We start from the raw sequence: 18,679 nt of genomic DNA, 5'->3' as shown, positions 1-18,679 counted from the left end.
TTTTTTTTGCTGAGGAAGACGGCCCTGGGCTAACATCAGTGCCCATCTTCCTCCACTTTATATGGGACGCCGCCACAGCATGGCTTACCAAGCAGTGCGTCGGTGCGCACCCGGGATTCGAACCAGCGAACCCCGGGCCGCCGCAGCGGAGCGCGCGCACTTAACCGCTTGCGCCACCGGGCCGGCCCCGTATGTTTCTTCTAAATGTAATTTTTTAAGAGTTTTTATCATGAACAGATGTTGAATTTTGTCAAATGCTTTTTTGCCTCTGTTGAGATGATCATATGATTTTTTTTTTAATTCTGTTAATGTGGTATATCACCTTTATTGATCTGTGTATGTTGAACCATCCTTGCATTCCAGAAATAAATCCCACCTGATCATGGTGAATGATCCTTTTAATATGCTGCTTAGTTCAGTTTGCTAGTGTTTTATTGAGTATTTTTGCATCTATATTCATCAGGGATATTGGCCTGTAGTTTTCTTTTCTTGTAGTGTCCTTTTCTGGCTTTGCTATTGGGGTAATGCTGGCCTCATAAAATAAATTTGGGAGTGTTTTCTCCTCTTTGACTTTTTGGAAGAGTTTGGGAAGGATTAGCATTACTTTTTCTTTAAATGTTTGGTAAAATTCACCAGTGAAGACATCTAGTCAAGGGCTTTTATTCTTTGGAAGATTTTTGATTGCTGATTTAATCTCCTTACTAGTAATTGTTCTGTTCAGATTTTCTATTTGTTCCTTATTCAGTCTTGGTAGGTTGTATGTTTATAGGAATTTTTCCATTTGTTCTAGGTTGTCCAGTTTGTTGGCATATAGTTGTTCACAGTAGTTTCTTATGATGTTTCCTATTTATATGCTATCAGTTTTAATGTCTCCTCTTTCATTTGTAACTGTGTTGATTTGGGTCCTCTCTCTTTTTTCTTTGGTTAGTCTGGTTAAAAGTTTGTCAATTTTGTTTATCATTTCAAAGAACCAACTGTTAGTTTTGTTACTCTTTTCTATGGTTTTTCTGTTCTCTATTTCATTGATTTTTGCTCTAACCTTTATTAGTTCCTTTCTTCTGCTAACTTTTGGCACAGTTTATTCTTTTCTTAGTTCTTTGAGGCTTAAAGTTACAATCATTTGAGATCTTGTTTCCTAAAGTATAATGCTATGAACTTTGCTCTTAGAATGTCTTTTGCTGTGTCCTGTAAGTTTTAGTATGTTTGTCCATTTTCATTTGTCTCAATATACTTTTTTATTTCCCCTTTAATTTCTTCTTTGATCTAGTGGTTCTTCAGGAGAGTATTGTTTCATGAGGGAGTTTCATTGTATTCATGAGGGAGTTTTCAGTTTCTTGAGAAATTTTCAGTTTTTCCTGTTATTGATTTCTAGTTTCATACAATTGTAATTAGAGAAGATACTGGGTATGATTTCAGTATTCTTAAATTTTCTAAGACTTGTTTTGTGGCCTAAAATATGGTCTATCCTAGGGAATGTTCTTGTTTGCTTGAGAAGAATACGTATTATGTTGTTGTTGGATAGAATATTCTGTGTATGTCTGTTAGATCCATTTGGTCTCTAGTGTTGTTCAAATCCACTCTTTCCTCATTGATTTTCTGTCTGGATGATCTATCCATTGTTAGGAGTGGAGTAGTAAAAACCCCAACTATTATTGTATTGCTATTTATTTCTCATTTTAGCTTTGTTAATTTTTGCTTTATATATTTAGGTGCTCCAATGTTAGGTGTATAAATATTTATAATTGTTATATGTTCTTAATGGATTGACACCTTATCATTATACAATGACCTTTTTTGTTTCTTTAACCATTTTTAGTTTAAAGTCTATTTAGTCTAATATAACTATAGCTATCCCTGCTTCTTTTTTGTTACCATTTGCTTGACATACCTTTTTCCATCCCTTCACTCCCAGTCTATGTGTGCCTTTAAGGTTAAGTGAGTCTCTTCTAGGTGGCATGTCATTGGATCTTGTTTTTTCATTCATTCAGCCATTTTATATCTTTTGATGGGAGAAATTAATCCATTTATGTTTAAAGTAATTATTGATAAGTAAGGATTTACTATGGCCCTTTTGTTAATTGTGTTCTGGCTGTTTTGTAGATACATTCTTCTTTGCTTCTTATCCTGCTTTTTTGTGTGTGTTTTGATGTCTTTTGGTATCAGTATGCCTTGACTTCTTTATCATGTTCTTTTGTGTAGTTACTACAAGTTTTTCCCTTGTGGTCATTGTGAGGCTTATATAAAATAACTTAAAATTATAACACCCTATTTTAAACTGATAACAACTTAACTTTGATAGAATTCTTTAAATTTACACTTCTCCTCCTCCTCACATTTTAGGTTATTGATGTTATAGTTTACATATTTTTTTATACTGTGTATTAAATAGATTATTGTAATTATGGTTATTTTTACTACTTTCAAAAAAATTTTTAAACTAGAGCTATAAGTGAATTACATACCACCATTATTATATTACAGATCTAACTTTGACTAAATATTTATCATTACCAGTGAGTTTTACACTATCTTCTTATGTTTTTATGATGTTAGTTAGTGTCCTTTGACTTCCACTCATAGAACTCCCTTTAGCATTTCTTGTAAGGCAAGTCTAATGCTGATGAACTCCTTATGATTTTGTTTGTCAGGAAAGTTTTCTCTCGCCTTTATTTCTGAAGGACAGCTTTGCTGGTTATAGATCTTGGTTGACAGTTTTTTTTCTTTCAATATTTTAAATATATCATCCCACTCTCTTCTGGCTTGAAAAGTTTCTGTTGAGAAATCCACTGGTAGTATTATGGGATTCCTTTGTATATAACCTCTCTCTTTTGCTGCTTTCAAAATTCTTTCTTTGTCTTTAACTTTTGACAATTTAATTATAATGTGTTTCAGTGTATCCCTATTTGGATTCAACCTATTTTGGGTCCTTGGGCCTCCTGGATCTGAATGTCCCTATCTTTCCCAAGATTTTGGAAGTTTTCAGCCATTATTACTTCAAATATACTTTCTGTTCTTTTCTTTCTGCAATTCCCATAATGCAGATACTGTTTCTTTTAATTGTATCCCATAAGTCCTGTAGGCTTCCCTCACTCTTTTTATTTCTTTTTTTCTTTTTGCTCCTCTGAGTGGATAATTTCAAATGTCCTGTCTTCTAGGTCACTGATTCTTCTGTGTGGTTGAGTCTGCTTTTGAAGCTCTCTATTGAATTCTTCCGTTCAGTCATTGTATGTTTCAGGTCTAGGATTTCTGGGGTTTTTTTTTTTTTTTTTGATTCTATTTCTTTGTTGAGCTTCTTGTTTTGTTTGTGCATTGTTTTCCTAATTTCCTTTAGTTGTCTGTGTGTTCTTGTAGTACACTAAATTTCTTTAAGAGGATTATTCTGAATTCTTTGTCTGACAATTCATAGATCTCCATTTCTTTAGGGTTAGTTGTTAGAGCTTTATTAGTTTCCTTTGATGGTGTTGTGTTTACCTGATTTTTCATGACCCTTGATTCCTTATATTGGTATCTGCACATTTGAATAGCAGTCCCCTCTTCCAGACTTGATACGTTTGCGTTGGCAGAGAAAGTTCTTCACCAGTCAGCTCAAGTTGGGGTTTTTGGACCTGTCAGCTGGTAATGCCCTTGGGCAGATGGGGCTTTTTATCAGGGTCTGTTTTGGGGAGAGGCCACTACCCCAGCTCTGAGGTTGGGGGTGGGAGATGTTGCTAGCCGAGAACAGATAGGCTTGGTTCCCTGCCCAAGTGAGGCTGTAGGACGGACTCTGTGGTTTCCTGGGTTCTTTGGTCTAGCATACTAGATGGTCAGGACTGAGTACTATACTTAGCAGTAGGCAGAGCAGGGCAGCAGAACAGGTCCCAAGTACTGCATGGCTTGTTATTTGCGGACCCAAATCAGGCAAGACTGCACTGAATTTCCCAGCCAGACAGGGCCACCAGTTTTGCTCTGCAGACAGGGCAAGTTGTGGACTGTGCTCTCTGTTCAAGAGCTACTGTTAGCATGCTGTTGGATGGGCAGTGCAGCTTCCCATGCACTCTCGGTAGGTTCTCTGGTTGGGAGAGCTGAAGGCTGTATTCAGCAAGAGGCGAGGCTATGAATTATTTTCCCTGCTGGGTAGCATGAAAAAACTAGATCCAAGATCAGCAAGGCCCTTTATTTGTGGTTTTGACTCAAGTTGACCTATGTCCCAAGTTCCCTGGCCAAACAGGACCACTAGTTTTCCTCTTTGGACAATCAGCTCTGCTGGAGTGTTGCTTGGCTATGCAGTTTTTCAGTTGTTCTGGCCAGGCTTTCTGGTCAGCCGGGCACAGGAGCTACATTCAAAAGTGGGCGGCGCTATGAGTTAGCTCCCCTGCAGAGATGGAGTAGAGATCCAGCTCTAACCAGCCTCCCAGATGTTCCCAGTTAGGCTTTCTGGTCAGGTGGGCAAGGAACTACACTCAGCAGTGGGTGGGGCTATGAATTAGCTCCACTGCTAGGCTGAAGCAGGAAAGCCTGCTCCAAGCAGGCTCCCAGATGTTCTCGGTTAGGCTTTCTGGTCAGGAGGGACCGGAAGCTACACTCAGCAGTGGGTGGGGCTATGAATTAGCTCCTCTGGGGAGAGCAGGGTAACCAGCTCCAGGCCTGGAAAAGCTCTTGTGGTCTTGGCTCAAGCCGACACACACCTGAAGTTCTCTGGCTGAATGGTGTCACTGGCTTTGTTCTGTGGACAATTAGCTCTGCCTGCTGTACTCTGTGCCTGAGCATTGCTGGGCTACAGCTTCCAGGTGTCCTGACCAGGCTTTCACGAGAGGTAAGACCGGAGTTGGACTCCCAAAAATCAGCCAACAACGCTGGATGTCCACCCTGACGGCTCTTTTTCCACTAGAGGGAGGGTAGGCTCAGGGGAGACCTCTTGGTGTGGTGCTGCCCTGGCTAGGGGAGGAGCAGTGTGGTCAGCATATAGCTGCTCCTCTTACCCTTCTAATGTGGTCTGGCTTGGTCTCTGTGGTGTAGGGGGTTGCTTTAGCCTCAACCCCTAGAAAATCTAGGATTTTCTCAGTGGTATCTTGTCCACGAACAGTTTTGTTCTTGCGATGGGGAATGAAATCTGGAAAGACCTATGTCACCATTTTGGTGACTTCCTACCATTTTAAAGTTGCCTTTTTCTTGATTCAGTTTTTGCTTGGTTGCTATAAACTTTTGACTGTTTTCCAGAGTTCTGAAAAGGTTGGTTGTGACTGTTGCTGCTTGTTTTTCAATGTTTCTGTGGGAGGACAAGATCTTGGATCTGCCTACTCCATCATTTCACTCGAGTGTGTGTTGTGTTTAAACCTCCCTTTAGCATTGTGGTAGGACAATTCTTAGCTTAAAAGAAATAACTCCCTGAGTCTTTTGTATAAATCAGAATTTGAAAAGTTGTTTTTCCTATTAGAAATAGAAAAACAATATATTTAAATTTTCCATTTTCTGGGATAGGCTAGTCTGTACCCATTGGAAGGGCTCCTATGTTCCAGACACTTGCAAGGCATTTCATGTCTCTTAATGTTCACAAAAACCTTATGAGATAGGTGCTTTTACTCTGTTTTACAAATGAGGTAGCTTCGGAGAGGTAAGCAGCCTGTCTAAAGTGGCACAGGAGATAGGTGGTGAGGCTAACGTTAAAACTCAGAAGTGTCTGAGTCAGAACTCTTAAAATCAGTTTAAAAAAAAGTCCCCAGACTATATCAGAATATGATAGGAAGGTGGGGGTGGATGGTAATGTTTTAAAAAGCTCGCAATGTGATTCTAATGTACAGCTAATTTTGAGAACTATTGCACTTAACATCCTGCCTCCTATAGGAACAGCGGAACAGAGGTGATATTCAAGGCAGGTCATTTTGCTCTAAATTAGGCAGCTAACCAAAATGCCCAGGTGTGGTTTTCAACGAAGGCAGTAGAGTGACCAACTTGTCCTAGTTTGCTGGAGACTTCCCCAATTTTAGCACTGAAAGTCCTGCATCTTGGGAAACCTCTTAGTTCTGGCAAACCAAGATGGCCAGTCACTCTACCAGCCAGATATTTATAGAATTTAATTATCTGCAATAGCCTTTTATGATTTAAAAATTCTAGATGTGTTCCTGCAAATTAGAGCACAATAGCGAAGTGTTTTTCCTATGTATACCTTTATGACTAACCTGAAGAAGTCCAAATACATCTAGGAACGTTCTGCATTTTTCAGTGAACAAGCTATCAGTGTTCTAACTTTCTCACTTTACAGAGCGCTTAGTTTTGCAGAAATTTTTAAAGGGCACCCTCTAGGCCAAAAGAAATACTTAGCACCATTTATTGACCATTTAGGTCCAGATCTTTTAAAATAATACACATAAATTAAAAAAATTTTTTGTTGCATCCTTAAATCAAAATTACGAGCTAGGATGTGTGTATCTGTTGGCCACTAAGCAGTTTATCAAACCTTGGAATCAGACTGGACACTGCCATTCCTCCTGTTCCACAGGGAGTTTCACGTGGTACTTGCTTTTTATCACAGCAGCCTCTGAAAACCCAGCTTCACAAATACACATTGTCTTCTATAGTAATGTAACATGATCGAATGTTTAAACTGAACAACCTTGAGCCATAAGTTCCAGTGATTTCTGACAGGTGTCGGGAACTACTGACCCCTTGAAAATTTAAAATGTCCCACAATGCCTCTGAGTTCACAGGGGTGCCCTAGGGCATCTCAGCTCGGAGTCTGGGAACTGTGGGTCTATAGGCATTTAATTCTGTCATGCAACCATTTACATGAAAATATTCAAATGAAGTCAACCTTAATGCTCTTTTGACATTTAATAGACTGTAAAATCTGTGCTAACATTAATTCACACTTCTCTGGACTACATGAGACTTGAATGTTTAAGAGAATATGGTTAACATAATTTAGTGTTTATGACGGTCTTACAGAATCTTCCTGGGACATTTCTGGTTAGCAGATCATACTGAGTCCCTAACACGAAATAATCCAAGGCGGTCATTCCAAGGCACTATTCATGATGGAAATTCGTTAGGATTAGGTTTGTTTGGGCATAAAAGGGGTTAAGGAGCACCGGTCTAATGGACTGTGTATGTTGAAAACAAAAATATCTCTGGATATCCCTATCAGTTTTCCTCAGTTAACATCCACTGATGACCTATGAAACGGTATCATGAAGGGCAATTTATTGTGGTCTTCAATGGTGCTCAGCCTATTGGTAACACTGTCAGAGACAGTTCACTATTCCAGACACTTGTCTGACCTATAAAGTATTTTAAAAATTTGATGCATAACATACAATAAAATACATAGATCACAGGTTTTCTGTTCAATGAGTTTTTAACAACTGAATACACCCATGTACCCACCATGCAAATCAAGATATAGAGCATTTCCATCACTACTGAAAATTTCCTTGTCTCTTTTCATTCCTCCATCATTTTACATTAGTTATGTCTGTTCTTATATTCAATATACATCGAATCATAAAGTATGTATTCTTTTCCAACTTCTTCCACTTAATGTCTTTGAGATTTACTTATCGCATGCATTAGTTCATTTCTAATGCTGTTTTCCATTGTATGAATACACCAGTTTGTCCATTCTGTTTACAGTTTGGGGCTATTATTAATAAAGCTCCTATAAACATTCTTGTACAAGCCTTTTTGTAAACGTATTTTGATTTTTTGTGGTAAATGCCTAGGAGTGGAACTGCTGAGTTGCATGTTAAGTGAATCTTTAATAAGAAACTAATGAACAGTTCTCCCAAGTGGTTGTTGCATTTTACACTTCCATCAGCATGTATGAATGTTCCAATGGCTTCACGTTCTCAGCAGCATTTGTTGTTAGTCTCTTACTGTCATCCTAGTGGATGTGAAATGGTATATCAATCATTGTGGTTTTAATTTGTACTTCCCAGAGGATCTAAGATGTTGAATACTTTGGCATAAATTTTAAATTTTGATAAAGTCCAACTTACCTTTTCTTTCTCAGTGCTGTGTCCTATCCAAGAACTGTCTACCTACTTCAAGGTCAAAGATATTGTTTTTTTCTACAAGCTTTTGTTTCTGAGATTTTACATTTAGATCTATGATGCATCTCTTTTTTTTTTTGGTTTGTTTGTGTAGCAAATAAGGGTCAAGGCTCGTTTTCTTTCATACAGATACTCAGTTGTTCCACTAATATTGTTAAAAAGACTTGCCTTTTCTTACTGAATTAACCTCCCACCTTGGCCAAAACTTGATTGTGTACGTGTAGGTCTATTTCTGGACTCTTGATTCCGTTCCATTGCTATATTAATCTATTCTTATCCTGATTTCACAGTGTTGATTAGTGTAGCTTTGTAGTAAATCTTGAAATGACACAGAGTGACTCTTCCAACTTGTTCTTCCTTTTCAAGATTGATTTGGCTATTTTAAGGTCTTTGCACTTCCACATTCATTTTGGTATATTTTAATCAGTCTATTATTTCTTTAAGATCCTGATGGAATTTTGATAGGGATTGCATAAATATAAATCAATTTAGGGAGAATAGACACCTTAACCAAAAGTTGAGTTTTCCAATTCATGAACATACTACGTCTCTTTCCCTTGGGTTTTCATTCTCAGCAAAGTTTTGTGGTCTTCAGTGCAGAGGTCTTGCACATCTTCCTATAGAGTTGCTCCTAGGTATTTGATGTTTTTTGCTGCTACGGAAATGTTGTTTTTAAAATTTACGTTTCCAATCGATCAGATCACTAGTATGCCCCTGGGGGCTTTTGGTTTTTGTAAGCTCTTACTAAATTCATTTATTAGTTCTGGGTGACTTTTTTATAGAATACGTAAGGTTTTCTGTGTAAACAATCATGTCATTTATGAATAATGACTGTCAACTCATGTTTCAATCTTTATGCCTTTTTCTTGACTTTTTGGCTAGGACCTATGGAACAGTGTTGAACAGAAATGGTGAGAGCAGACATCCTTGCTTTAATATTTCACCATTAAGTATGATGTTAAGTGTAGAGATTTTTTTTTTTTTTTTTTTGGTGAGGATGATTGGCCCTGAGCTAACAGCTGTGCCAGTCTTTCTCTAGTTTGTATGTGGGACACCACCACAGCATGGCTTGATGAGCAGTGTGCATGTCCACACCTGGGATCGAAACACGCGAACCCTGGGCCACCGAAGCAGAGTGTGTGAACTTAACCACTATGCCACTGGGCCAGCCCCAAGTGTAGATGTTTTTTTGCAGATGCTGTTTGTTTATCATATTGAGAAATTGATATTCCTACTTTTTGTGAGAGGGGGTGTTGAATTTTGTCCAATGCCTTTTCTGTAATCACTGAGATGATCATACGGTTCTCCTCTGTTATTGTGTTTATGGGTGAATTATACTGATTAATTGACTTTCTGTCTAATGTTAAACCAACCCTGCCTTCCTGGAATAACCCCTATTTGGTCATGATATATTATTATTATCCTTTTTATACAATGCTGGGTTCAATTTGCTAATATTTTGAGGACTTTTATTTCTTTGTCCATGAGGGATATTTGTCTGCTATTTTCTTGTATTATTTTTTTCAGGTTTTGTATCACATATGGTACTTCTTGGGAGTCAACTACATAAATATTCTGCAAAATCAATTGTTTTGAGGTTTTTTTTTCATGGCCATTTTGGTTCCTAGCAGGCATCGTGAAAAAAGTTTAAAAAAAGTCACCTGATTCTGTAAAAATTTCACATTCTTTACGTGAACAAAAAGCTGAAAAAATCCAGGGACAAGAACTGAGATGTGAGATGAGTTGCTAACTCAAGGTTTTTTTCTTGCTAGTTATGTTCCTCTCCTTCATTCCATCCATTTCACAGTAACAGGAAAAAAAAAATTCTGCACTGAGGATTAGGCAAGCTTCATAAATGTTTTTTGAATATCCTCAATAATAGTACAGTCATGTGTCATGTAACAATGTTTCGGTCAATAACAAACTGCATATATGACGGTGCTCCCATAAGAATAGTACCATATAGCCTAGGTGTGTAGTAGGCTATACCATCTAGGTTTGTGTAAGTATACTCTATGATGTTTGCACAATGATAAAATCGCCTAAGAATGGATTTCTCACAATGTATTCCCATTGTTAAGCAACGCATAACTGTGTATGTTGGGTAAAAATCTTGAGGTTCAACTCTAAGCATAATGAAATACAGTTGAAAAACTACTGGAGTTTAAGTCAATCTGTAGTTTTGAAAGCAGTTCTAATATTTTCCATTTTGTAAAAGCAAGAGAAATCTTTCTGGCCAAGTTAAAAATGTAAGGGAACACATCCAACACATCTTTAATTAAAAATGCAAAAGTCAGAGGGAAATTTCCAAATATGTACTTTAATAGTAAAAAAAAATTACAAATTTCATATGCAAGAAAGTATCTGCCATTTGTGTAAAAAACAGAGCTATATGTGTGTGTATAGACACATACATTTTTGTAAATAGAGAAGAGGTCTGAAAGAATAACCTTAAAATGAAAACAGTTACCTCTGGGAACAATAATTGGGTAGGAATGCTACTACTTTTCAGCAATGGATTGAATTTTCTAGGTGAGATCCTATTCCTGCATAATTTGTGTAACTAAAAAAAAAAAACTTTAAAAAACTGTTTATACCAGTGAATCATGAGTCTTCACTGCAGCAGAAATAACATATCAATTTGTTAAAATATATGCAGCTTCAAAACTGGGGGTGATCATGTCAGAGGCTACATGCTCAAATCCTACAATATAATCATTTTTTTCTTGATTATCTTTTGGGTAACAATTTGCAGAATATATATTTAGGGTTGCCCTCGAGTTATTTAACAAATAGGTTTAAGAAAAATTATTAGTAAACTCTTGCTTTGAAAATTTTTCTCAATTTCTTTTTGATTCAATTACCTTGCCTTAGATCTTAATTATACAAATATTTTATCAGAAAATGAATCACGTTTGGAACATTTAAAATACCTGTTTCCTAAGCCCACCACCAATGACAAAAATCGTAACAAAAAAGAGTACTACCTACCTAAGTAATGACTTAGTACACCAAAACATCATAGACAAAATTAAAAGAAAAATGGCAAATGAGGAAAACATAGAAGAGACACCAATATCTTTATAATATAAAGCTCTTACAATTTCATAAGAAAAAGATGAATGGATATTTCAAAAAGAATTACAAATGGCCAAAAAACAAATATTCACTCTCTAATAGTTAAAACAAAGTAAGATTTTTTTCACCTATTAAATTTGCAATGAGTTAAAAAAATGGAAATACTGATTGCTGGTGGGGATTCACTGGCCTCTAGTACACTTGTGTTGGTAGAACACATTGGTACACATTTCTGAAGGACAATCTGATAGTTATTAAAAGCCTTAAAATGCCTGAATCAGTTAATACTTAACAAATAATTCATTCCAATTAAGATTTCCATTTTAACTTATTTGGCAATAGAAATGGTTAAAATGAAGAGAACTAAAAGATGTTTTTATGGATCAGGAGAGAAGGCTCACTAAAGCCAAAACAGCTACAAGCAAGGTTTCTCCAACTCCTCTCAAGTTGGAAAAGAAGTCAAAAGAATCAAAGGGAAGTATGTTCAACTCTTACTGCTCCCATGTGCTGAATTCCTGCAAACACTACAGAATCAGAGGGGCAGCCTTTCATGACAGCAGAAAGTGCAGGAAATGGAGTCCTGCTTTTTTTTTTGGTAAATCATCCCCTCCATTATTGGGAATAACGAAGAGGCACCAGCTTTCTGTTTTTCAAGCAAAGGAGCCCAGTGTGACTATATTAAAATCTCATTTTAGTACTTTCCTATAAAGTTTACTCAAATTTCTTTAATTACTGATTTAAGATGGTCTAGGTGATACTCTTCTATGAAGGATTCTGCTTGATTCAAAGCTTTTATTTTCACCAGAATAAGAATTATTTCTTTGACTTCATCACTGAAAAACAAAACAAAAAAAAAAGCATTTTCCCTCTTAAAAATGCAATGTATGAGAACAGAGTGAATCATCAGCTGTTAATCTGAGGAAAAAACAGAAAAAACTTTACCTTTAGCCAGTATCATTTTATAACAGCATAAAATATTCAGATGCTGCCTTCTCCACACAGTTATAAAGTCTCAATACACACCATTAGTGGATGTATTCTGGCAAATCTTAACGTGAATGACTGTGAAAAAGCAGGACAGCACAGAGCAAATCTACCATCAGAAGTTTGAGTTGCGGTGTGCTGCCACCAGCCTGTAGGGGCTATTATGGTGGGAGCCTCAGTGGGAGTATTTACCCCACAGAAATCAACAAATACTACAAATCTGGGCTTTTGAAAAAAAATTTTTTTTTTTGAGAAGTGGTTTACCGGAACATCACTGTTCTTAAGCCCCTAAACGTCTAGTGCTATGAACGAGACATTCAAAACAGAGATCCAGCTACTGTTGGGTAAACACCAGGCTACAGACCTGTACTTAACAAGTGTTGAGACTTTTAAAAATGTCCAGAAAAATTAAAAATATGCTTAATAAGAGACTTGATTTATAGTTTTAATTCTAAATTCCCCTGTGCTACAGTTTTCTGAAAGTGCTTCTTTTGGGAGAGATTTATTTAAAAATAGGAACGAATATACATGAGGTGTGAGTATAAAACAGTGAATGATTCCAAAGGTCACACATGAAAATATCTACTAACTCTACAGTAATACAGGGTCTGAACAGATTTTTAAAAGTACAGATCTTCCTAAAAATTGCTGAAAATAGAACAGAATCCTTGAACTATGCTTATGGAGGTACAAATACAATACGCATTACCTGAATTCACTTCTAGATAATTTATGTGCAGATTGCAATAAAAACTGGATGAAGTTTTCTAGCTGGGGAATAGATGTTCTCATGGCAGAATTTTCGAACCAATTTTTTGGTAAATATGCTGCTACCTGTTAATCAAAACAAATGGTTGGTTTTTAATATTGACAGTTATCATCTAAGGACTTTTGCTAACATAATCTCATTTAATCCTCAGAGTGACCATGCACATTGCATATTATTCTTCCATTTTACAGTTTATGGTTAAATAAATTTTGAGAATTTTCCCCTTTGTCAAGGGTTACATACTTTTAAAAAAATCATATTTTAATGGCACAAGTTTAAAACAGACTTACTCTTTATGAATACTCTCTAGTGGTACTTGTAATACTTTCTATACTCTGTATTTTTGAGCCATTAAATCTGTACAAACATAATTTACAACTAAACACCAGAAATGACTAGACATAAAACACTTTTAGTCAACACAACTATAAAATACATACATTTAGTATTATTTCACAATAAGAAATTGGGTGACCTACTGTATGATCTATATAAACAAATTAAAGTTAAGGAATCAAGTAGGTGATTCAAAGACACAGAATAAAAAAAATTATGGTTTTGATCTTCTAATTTAATACATTGCTTTAAATATCTATGGCAGCAAAAATAGTCAATGTATGCGCATTCAAGTTTTCTTTTGGGGAAAAAAATCATCATGCTAAAAGTAATACATGATTGGGGCAAAGTTTTGGTAAAAACAGAAAAATGTTAACAAAAGAAAAAAAGAAAAGAAAAATTTCCTTACAGCAGAAGGAGGAATAAAAGGAAGGAGAGAAAAGAGGAAGGAAAAATTTGAGATCATACTGTTCAAAGAAATTCTTGGACAAACAGGTTATGCTACAGTTGGTAAGATCAAGATCAGTACTTATACAAAGCAGAAAGTGGGGGAAAAATGCACCACATATATATTATAAAAATGTTAGAAGAAAGTTCTGGAATGCACTCTTACTGTATCTCTCTCTTTTTTTTTTTTTTGCTGAGGAAGATTCACCCTGAGCTAACATTCGTTGCCAATCTTCCTGTTTTTTGCTAAGGAAGATGGTGCCCTGAGCTAACATCTGTTGCCAATCTTCCTCTATTTTATATGTGGGCCGCCACCACAGCATGGCTACCGATGAGTGGCGTAGATCTGCGCCTGGGAACTGAACCTGGGCCGCCAAAGAGGAGCATGCCAAACTTAACCACTAGGCCACCAGGGTGGGCCCTGTATCTCTTTTTTAAAGTCTTAAAACCAGCCCTTACTGGCTTGGAATTTAATGTCATTTGTACTTGCTTTCCCCCTGTTTTGTATCACAAGTCTCAATAAAATTCTCACACAACCATCTAGCTTCTCCATAAGTGATCCCAGGACTGAAAGCCACCTGGTCTTGGCCTGGTTTTCTAGCCATAAGCTGTGGGGAGAATGTCAGGTGTCCTCTTCTCCACTTCTGCATAAGTAAACCCTTATGGTCAAAGGGTTAGACTAAACTGAACCTGAAACACATAGCATGGATGACGATTTAAATTTTTGGTAGACAATGTAGTTTAAAACTACACAATATAAAAACCATAGCCAGAAAAATCATGGTTGGCTAGAACTGCTATCTAACATTTTATATAATGTTTTTTTTTTAAAAAACACCTTATTATAAAGCAAATATTTTCTCATATCTTCAAAATTCTTCAACAACGTGACTTTTATCTTATGGACAAGCAACAATGTTTCTGGACATTCAGGTCCTTTCCAACTATCTTCTATTATAAATAATGCTAGGATAATATTCTTTGTACTTAAAATCTATATGTGCATCTCTGATTTTTAACTTAGGATAAATTCCTAGAAGTAAAACTGTTAAGTCAAGGGTATGAACCTTAAAGGTTTTGTATCCATCGTGCCAAAATAGTCTCCAGTGTTGTGTCCCTCCTTCCACTAGCACAGAGACTGTTTCCCACGACCCCCACACCACACATCCTAGGTGAATGGTGACCCTGGAATGATGTGGGGATGTTGTTTCCCTGTGCTTATGACAATACTGGGAATTATAACGAAAATAACAACAGCAAAAAAATTTGCCAACACAATAGGTAAAATAATATCCTTACTGTATCATTTGCATTTCTGATTAATTAGTATTGTTAATCTTTTCCACATGTTTAGAAGTTATTTTTGCATATTCTTTCTCAGTAAATGCCTGTTACATGTCTTTTGGCCATTTTTAATTGGAATATTTGAATTGTTTACTGATTTGTAAAGAACTTTTTTAATGTGGATATTAATCTTTGTTATGTTATAACTTATTTCTCAGTTTTTCAACTCCCCTTCTAACTTTTTATTAAGAAAATTTCAAATATAAACAATATGAGAAAGAATAAGTACAGTGAGCCCAACAGACCCATCCTCCAGTTTTAACAATGATCAAATAATCGTGCTATCTTTTTGGTTAATTTTTTTGATCCACTGATGTTTCACATTTTTGTCAAATCTATTACTTTTTCTCATCATTTCTTTTCTTGCTTTTAAGTTCAGAAAGGACTTTCTGGGCTGGCCACATGTCTTATTGGTTAAGTGCACGTGCTCTGCTACTGGCGGCCCGGGTTCGGATCCCAGATGTGCACCGACGCACTGCTTCTCTGGCCATGCTGAGGCTGCGTCCCACATACAGCACCTAGAACGATGTGCAACTATGACATAGAACTATCTACTGGGGCTTTGGGGCAAAAAAAGGAGGAGGATTGGCAATAGATGTTAGCTCAGAGCCGGTCTTCCTCAGCAAAAAGAGGAGGATTAGCACAGATGTTAGCTCAGGGCTGTACTTCCTCACAACCAAAAAAAAAAAAGGACTTCCTTACCATCAGATATAGTCATGTATCTTAATATTTCATTGTTTCATTTTTTACACTTAATTCTTTATTTCACCTGAAATTTATATTGGTATTTAACGAGAGGTGAGGATCTAACACTGTTTTTATAACCAGTTAATCATTTGGCCCAGCAGAATTTATTAAGTAATTTTTCCTTGCCCTACTAGTGATATTTCAAACTAGTATACTAATCTTCTTAAATACTGAAGGGTTGCTTCTGGGTTTCTAGTCTGTTAAACTGATTTGTTTGTTATTATGTGAGTACCACACTTTTAATTATTTTGCTATAAAATAGACTTTAATATCCAAATTTTGAAAATGATAAAAATTAGAACAAGTTCCTACACAACTTACCAGGTTGCACTTCTTAACAACATCTGGCCCAGGTGTGGCATTAAGAAGAGCTATAATGAGGTAACGATTTAGCAGCTTCCCTAGTCCCAGCTCTCGCAAGGTGTCATCTGGGAGAAGTCCATTCCAAAGAAGAATATTATGGAAGAGCTAAAATAAAACAAAATATCAAGTGACTATATACCTTTTTCTCCCAAAGAAAACTGTAATAGTCTCTAACAAACAAAGTGTTGGTCAAACTCTTTTAAACTCACTATAATTATCACTGCTGGAACTGTCAATTTTAGAATAGAAAACATTTCTAAATAAATACCTGATTCTTTCCAACCATCACATATTTTGCTCATCCTATTTTCATATTTTTAGGAAAACCACCCAAAATCCATCTCAAATAACTTCACTGGAACCTTTGCAGATCAATAATCTTCCTCCTCAATCCACACTCTCCCAGAGCCTGGGGCCAATGGGTACAAGACCACTGGACCCCAGGATTCATAAAGGACTGCCATTACGGCCAGTACCACTGTTACCACTGTGTGACCTTGAGAATCAATCAAACCTGAGAACCTCATTGCTCTGATACATAACATTAATAATTACCCTGTGACTCTGGAGATAACCTGGGTAAAAATACTCATAAGAAATTCTAATAACATTAATATTGGTTGCCTTTCCCTCCTCTAAATCTGGATCTTTCTGTGACTCTTACGGTATTTCCCACTTTCTTTCCAGAAATATGTGTGTGTGTGTGTGTGTGTGTGTATTTATTACTCTCAGTGCTAAACTGCACGCAGTTGTACTAACATGCAACGCTCTTTCACTGTCATTGTTGATGATGCTCCCTCTTCCTGGAAAGCTTTTTCCCTGATTCAACCACATGACAAATACTGATTCATCCTATTGGAACTATTCTTGCTGAGGTCACCCATGACCTTCTAATTGTCAAATCCAGTAAACACTTTCGGTCTTTCTCCTAATTCCCTTTGGTGGCATTTAATACTCTGTCTTCATTCTTGAAAACCCTTTGCTTAGTTTCTTCCCTGATGCCACTCTCCTGTGACCATTCTAAGTTTCATAGCTCTTCTGTTCTTAGCCACCTTCTCATGCTTTACTCAGTCTCCTCAGAGGTTGTCATTCGCGACCATGCTCCAAAGACTGCCTACATGTGGCTGACTCCCAAATCTCCAGCTCAGATCCGGGCCCTGCAATTCAGACTCATATATCCAATTGCCTTCTAGACCTCTATTCCTATATTTGTCTCAGAGATACCTTCAATTCGCTATATCTCAAACACATCTTTCCCTCTCACACCTTTTCTTCTTCCTATATGCCCTCAAAGAATGTCATCATAAGAGTTACCAAGCTGCCAAAGTCAGAAACTTGGCTAGCAGCCTACATTCTTCATGTGTAATTAACTAGTCATCAAGTCCTTTCGATGGTTCATCCTAAATATCTTTTGAACCCATCTCCTTACCATCCCTACTGCCACTGACTTAGCAATGACTTCATCCTTTATCTTTTAGAGCTTGTGGGTTAAATCCAGCTAGCTGCCTATTTTTGTAGAGCTGGTGAACTAAGAATGGTTTTTATATTTTTAAATGATTAGGAAAAAAAACGTTTTGTGACATGTGAAAATTACATGACATTCAAACTTCAGTGTCCATAAGTAAAGTTTTATTGAAACACAGCCATGCTTATCTGTTTCCATATTGTCTGTGACTGTGGCAAAGCTCAATAGTTCACTAGAGACTATATGCCCTACAAAGCCTAAAATATTTACTACCTGGTCCTTTACAGAAGAAATTTGCTGATCTCCACTCTACAGTTAACTGGATTTAAAACAAAAAAAAGGTTATTTTTATTTTTGTAGTTTTTCTGCTTACCTTCAGACCTGACCAGAACTGTCTTTCTTGGAACTTGGAATGAGGTGATGTTTTGTTTTCTATGGCACTAATTTGAAACAAAAGAAAGAGAAAGGAGAAAATGCAAGTGACTGTTAATCTTTCAGAACCAGAGTTTAAAAAGCTCGTTTTTTCTTTCTGTTTTTTTTTTTGGGAGGAGATCAGCCCTGTGTTAACATCTGCCAATCCTCCTCTTTTTTTGCTGAGGAAGACTGGCCCTGGGCTAACATCCGTGCCCATCGTCCTCCACTTTATATGGGACGCCGCCACAGCATGGCTTGCCAAGCAGTGCGTCGGTGTGCACCGGGATCCAAACCGGCGAACCCCAGGCCGCCGCAGCGGAGCGCGCGCACTTAACCGTCTGCGCCACTGGGCCGGCCCGTTTTTTTCTTTTCATGAACCAAACTAAGCCTTAATATAAATGGAAGTGCTCTGATGGTATCTACCAAAATTACAAATGCATGCACTTTGACCCAACAACCCCATTTCTGAGAATTCTTCTGCAGATATACTTGTATATGTACAGAATGTCTATAAAATTATTCACAACATTGTTGGGAATGGTTTACCACTTACATGCCCATCAGTTACAGTACATCTATATGATGGCATCTTATGCAGCTTAAAAAAGAATGATGAAGCTGCTTTGTGAGGACATGAAAAGATCTCAAAGATATACTAAGTCAAAAAACTAAGTTACAAAACAATGGTTACAACTGTTTACAATATAC

The 18,679-nt window shown here is 36.9% G+C and overlaps 1 protein-coding gene across 4 annotated transcripts in view; it reads right to left on the bottom strand.

The window, feature by feature from the left end:
- Positions 1–10,324: 10,324 nt before the first annotated feature.
- Positions 10,325–18,679, bottom strand: part of GCFC2 (GC-rich sequence DNA-binding factor 2) — a 42,716-nt gene continuing 34,361 nt past the window's right edge. For all 4 annotated transcript variants that reach the window (XM_058550829.1, XM_058550828.1, XM_058550831.1 and 1 more), the window contains 4 exons: positions 17,931–17,997; positions 16,051–16,197; positions 12,796–12,920; positions 10,325–11,935 (listed from right to left, as the gene is read on the bottom strand). In XM_058550829.1, the coding sequence (XP_058406812.1) occupies positions 11,818–11,935; positions 12,796–12,920; positions 16,051–16,197; positions 17,931–17,997 (457 nt within the window). In that variant the 3' untranslated portion in view covers positions 10,325–11,817. The remainder of the gene's footprint in view (positions 11,936–12,795; positions 12,921–16,050; positions 16,198–17,930; positions 17,998–18,679) is intronic.

This window comes from Diceros bicornis, chromosome 12 (assembly GCF_020826845.1).
Source record: "Diceros bicornis minor isolate mBicDic1 chromosome 12, mDicBic1.mat.cur, whole genome shotgun sequence".
Lineage (NCBI taxonomy): Eukaryota > Metazoa > Chordata > Mammalia > Perissodactyla > Rhinocerotidae > Diceros > Diceros bicornis.
The sequence above is the reverse complement of the archived record's forward strand: the minus strand, read 5'-3'. Positions and strand labels throughout refer to the sequence as shown.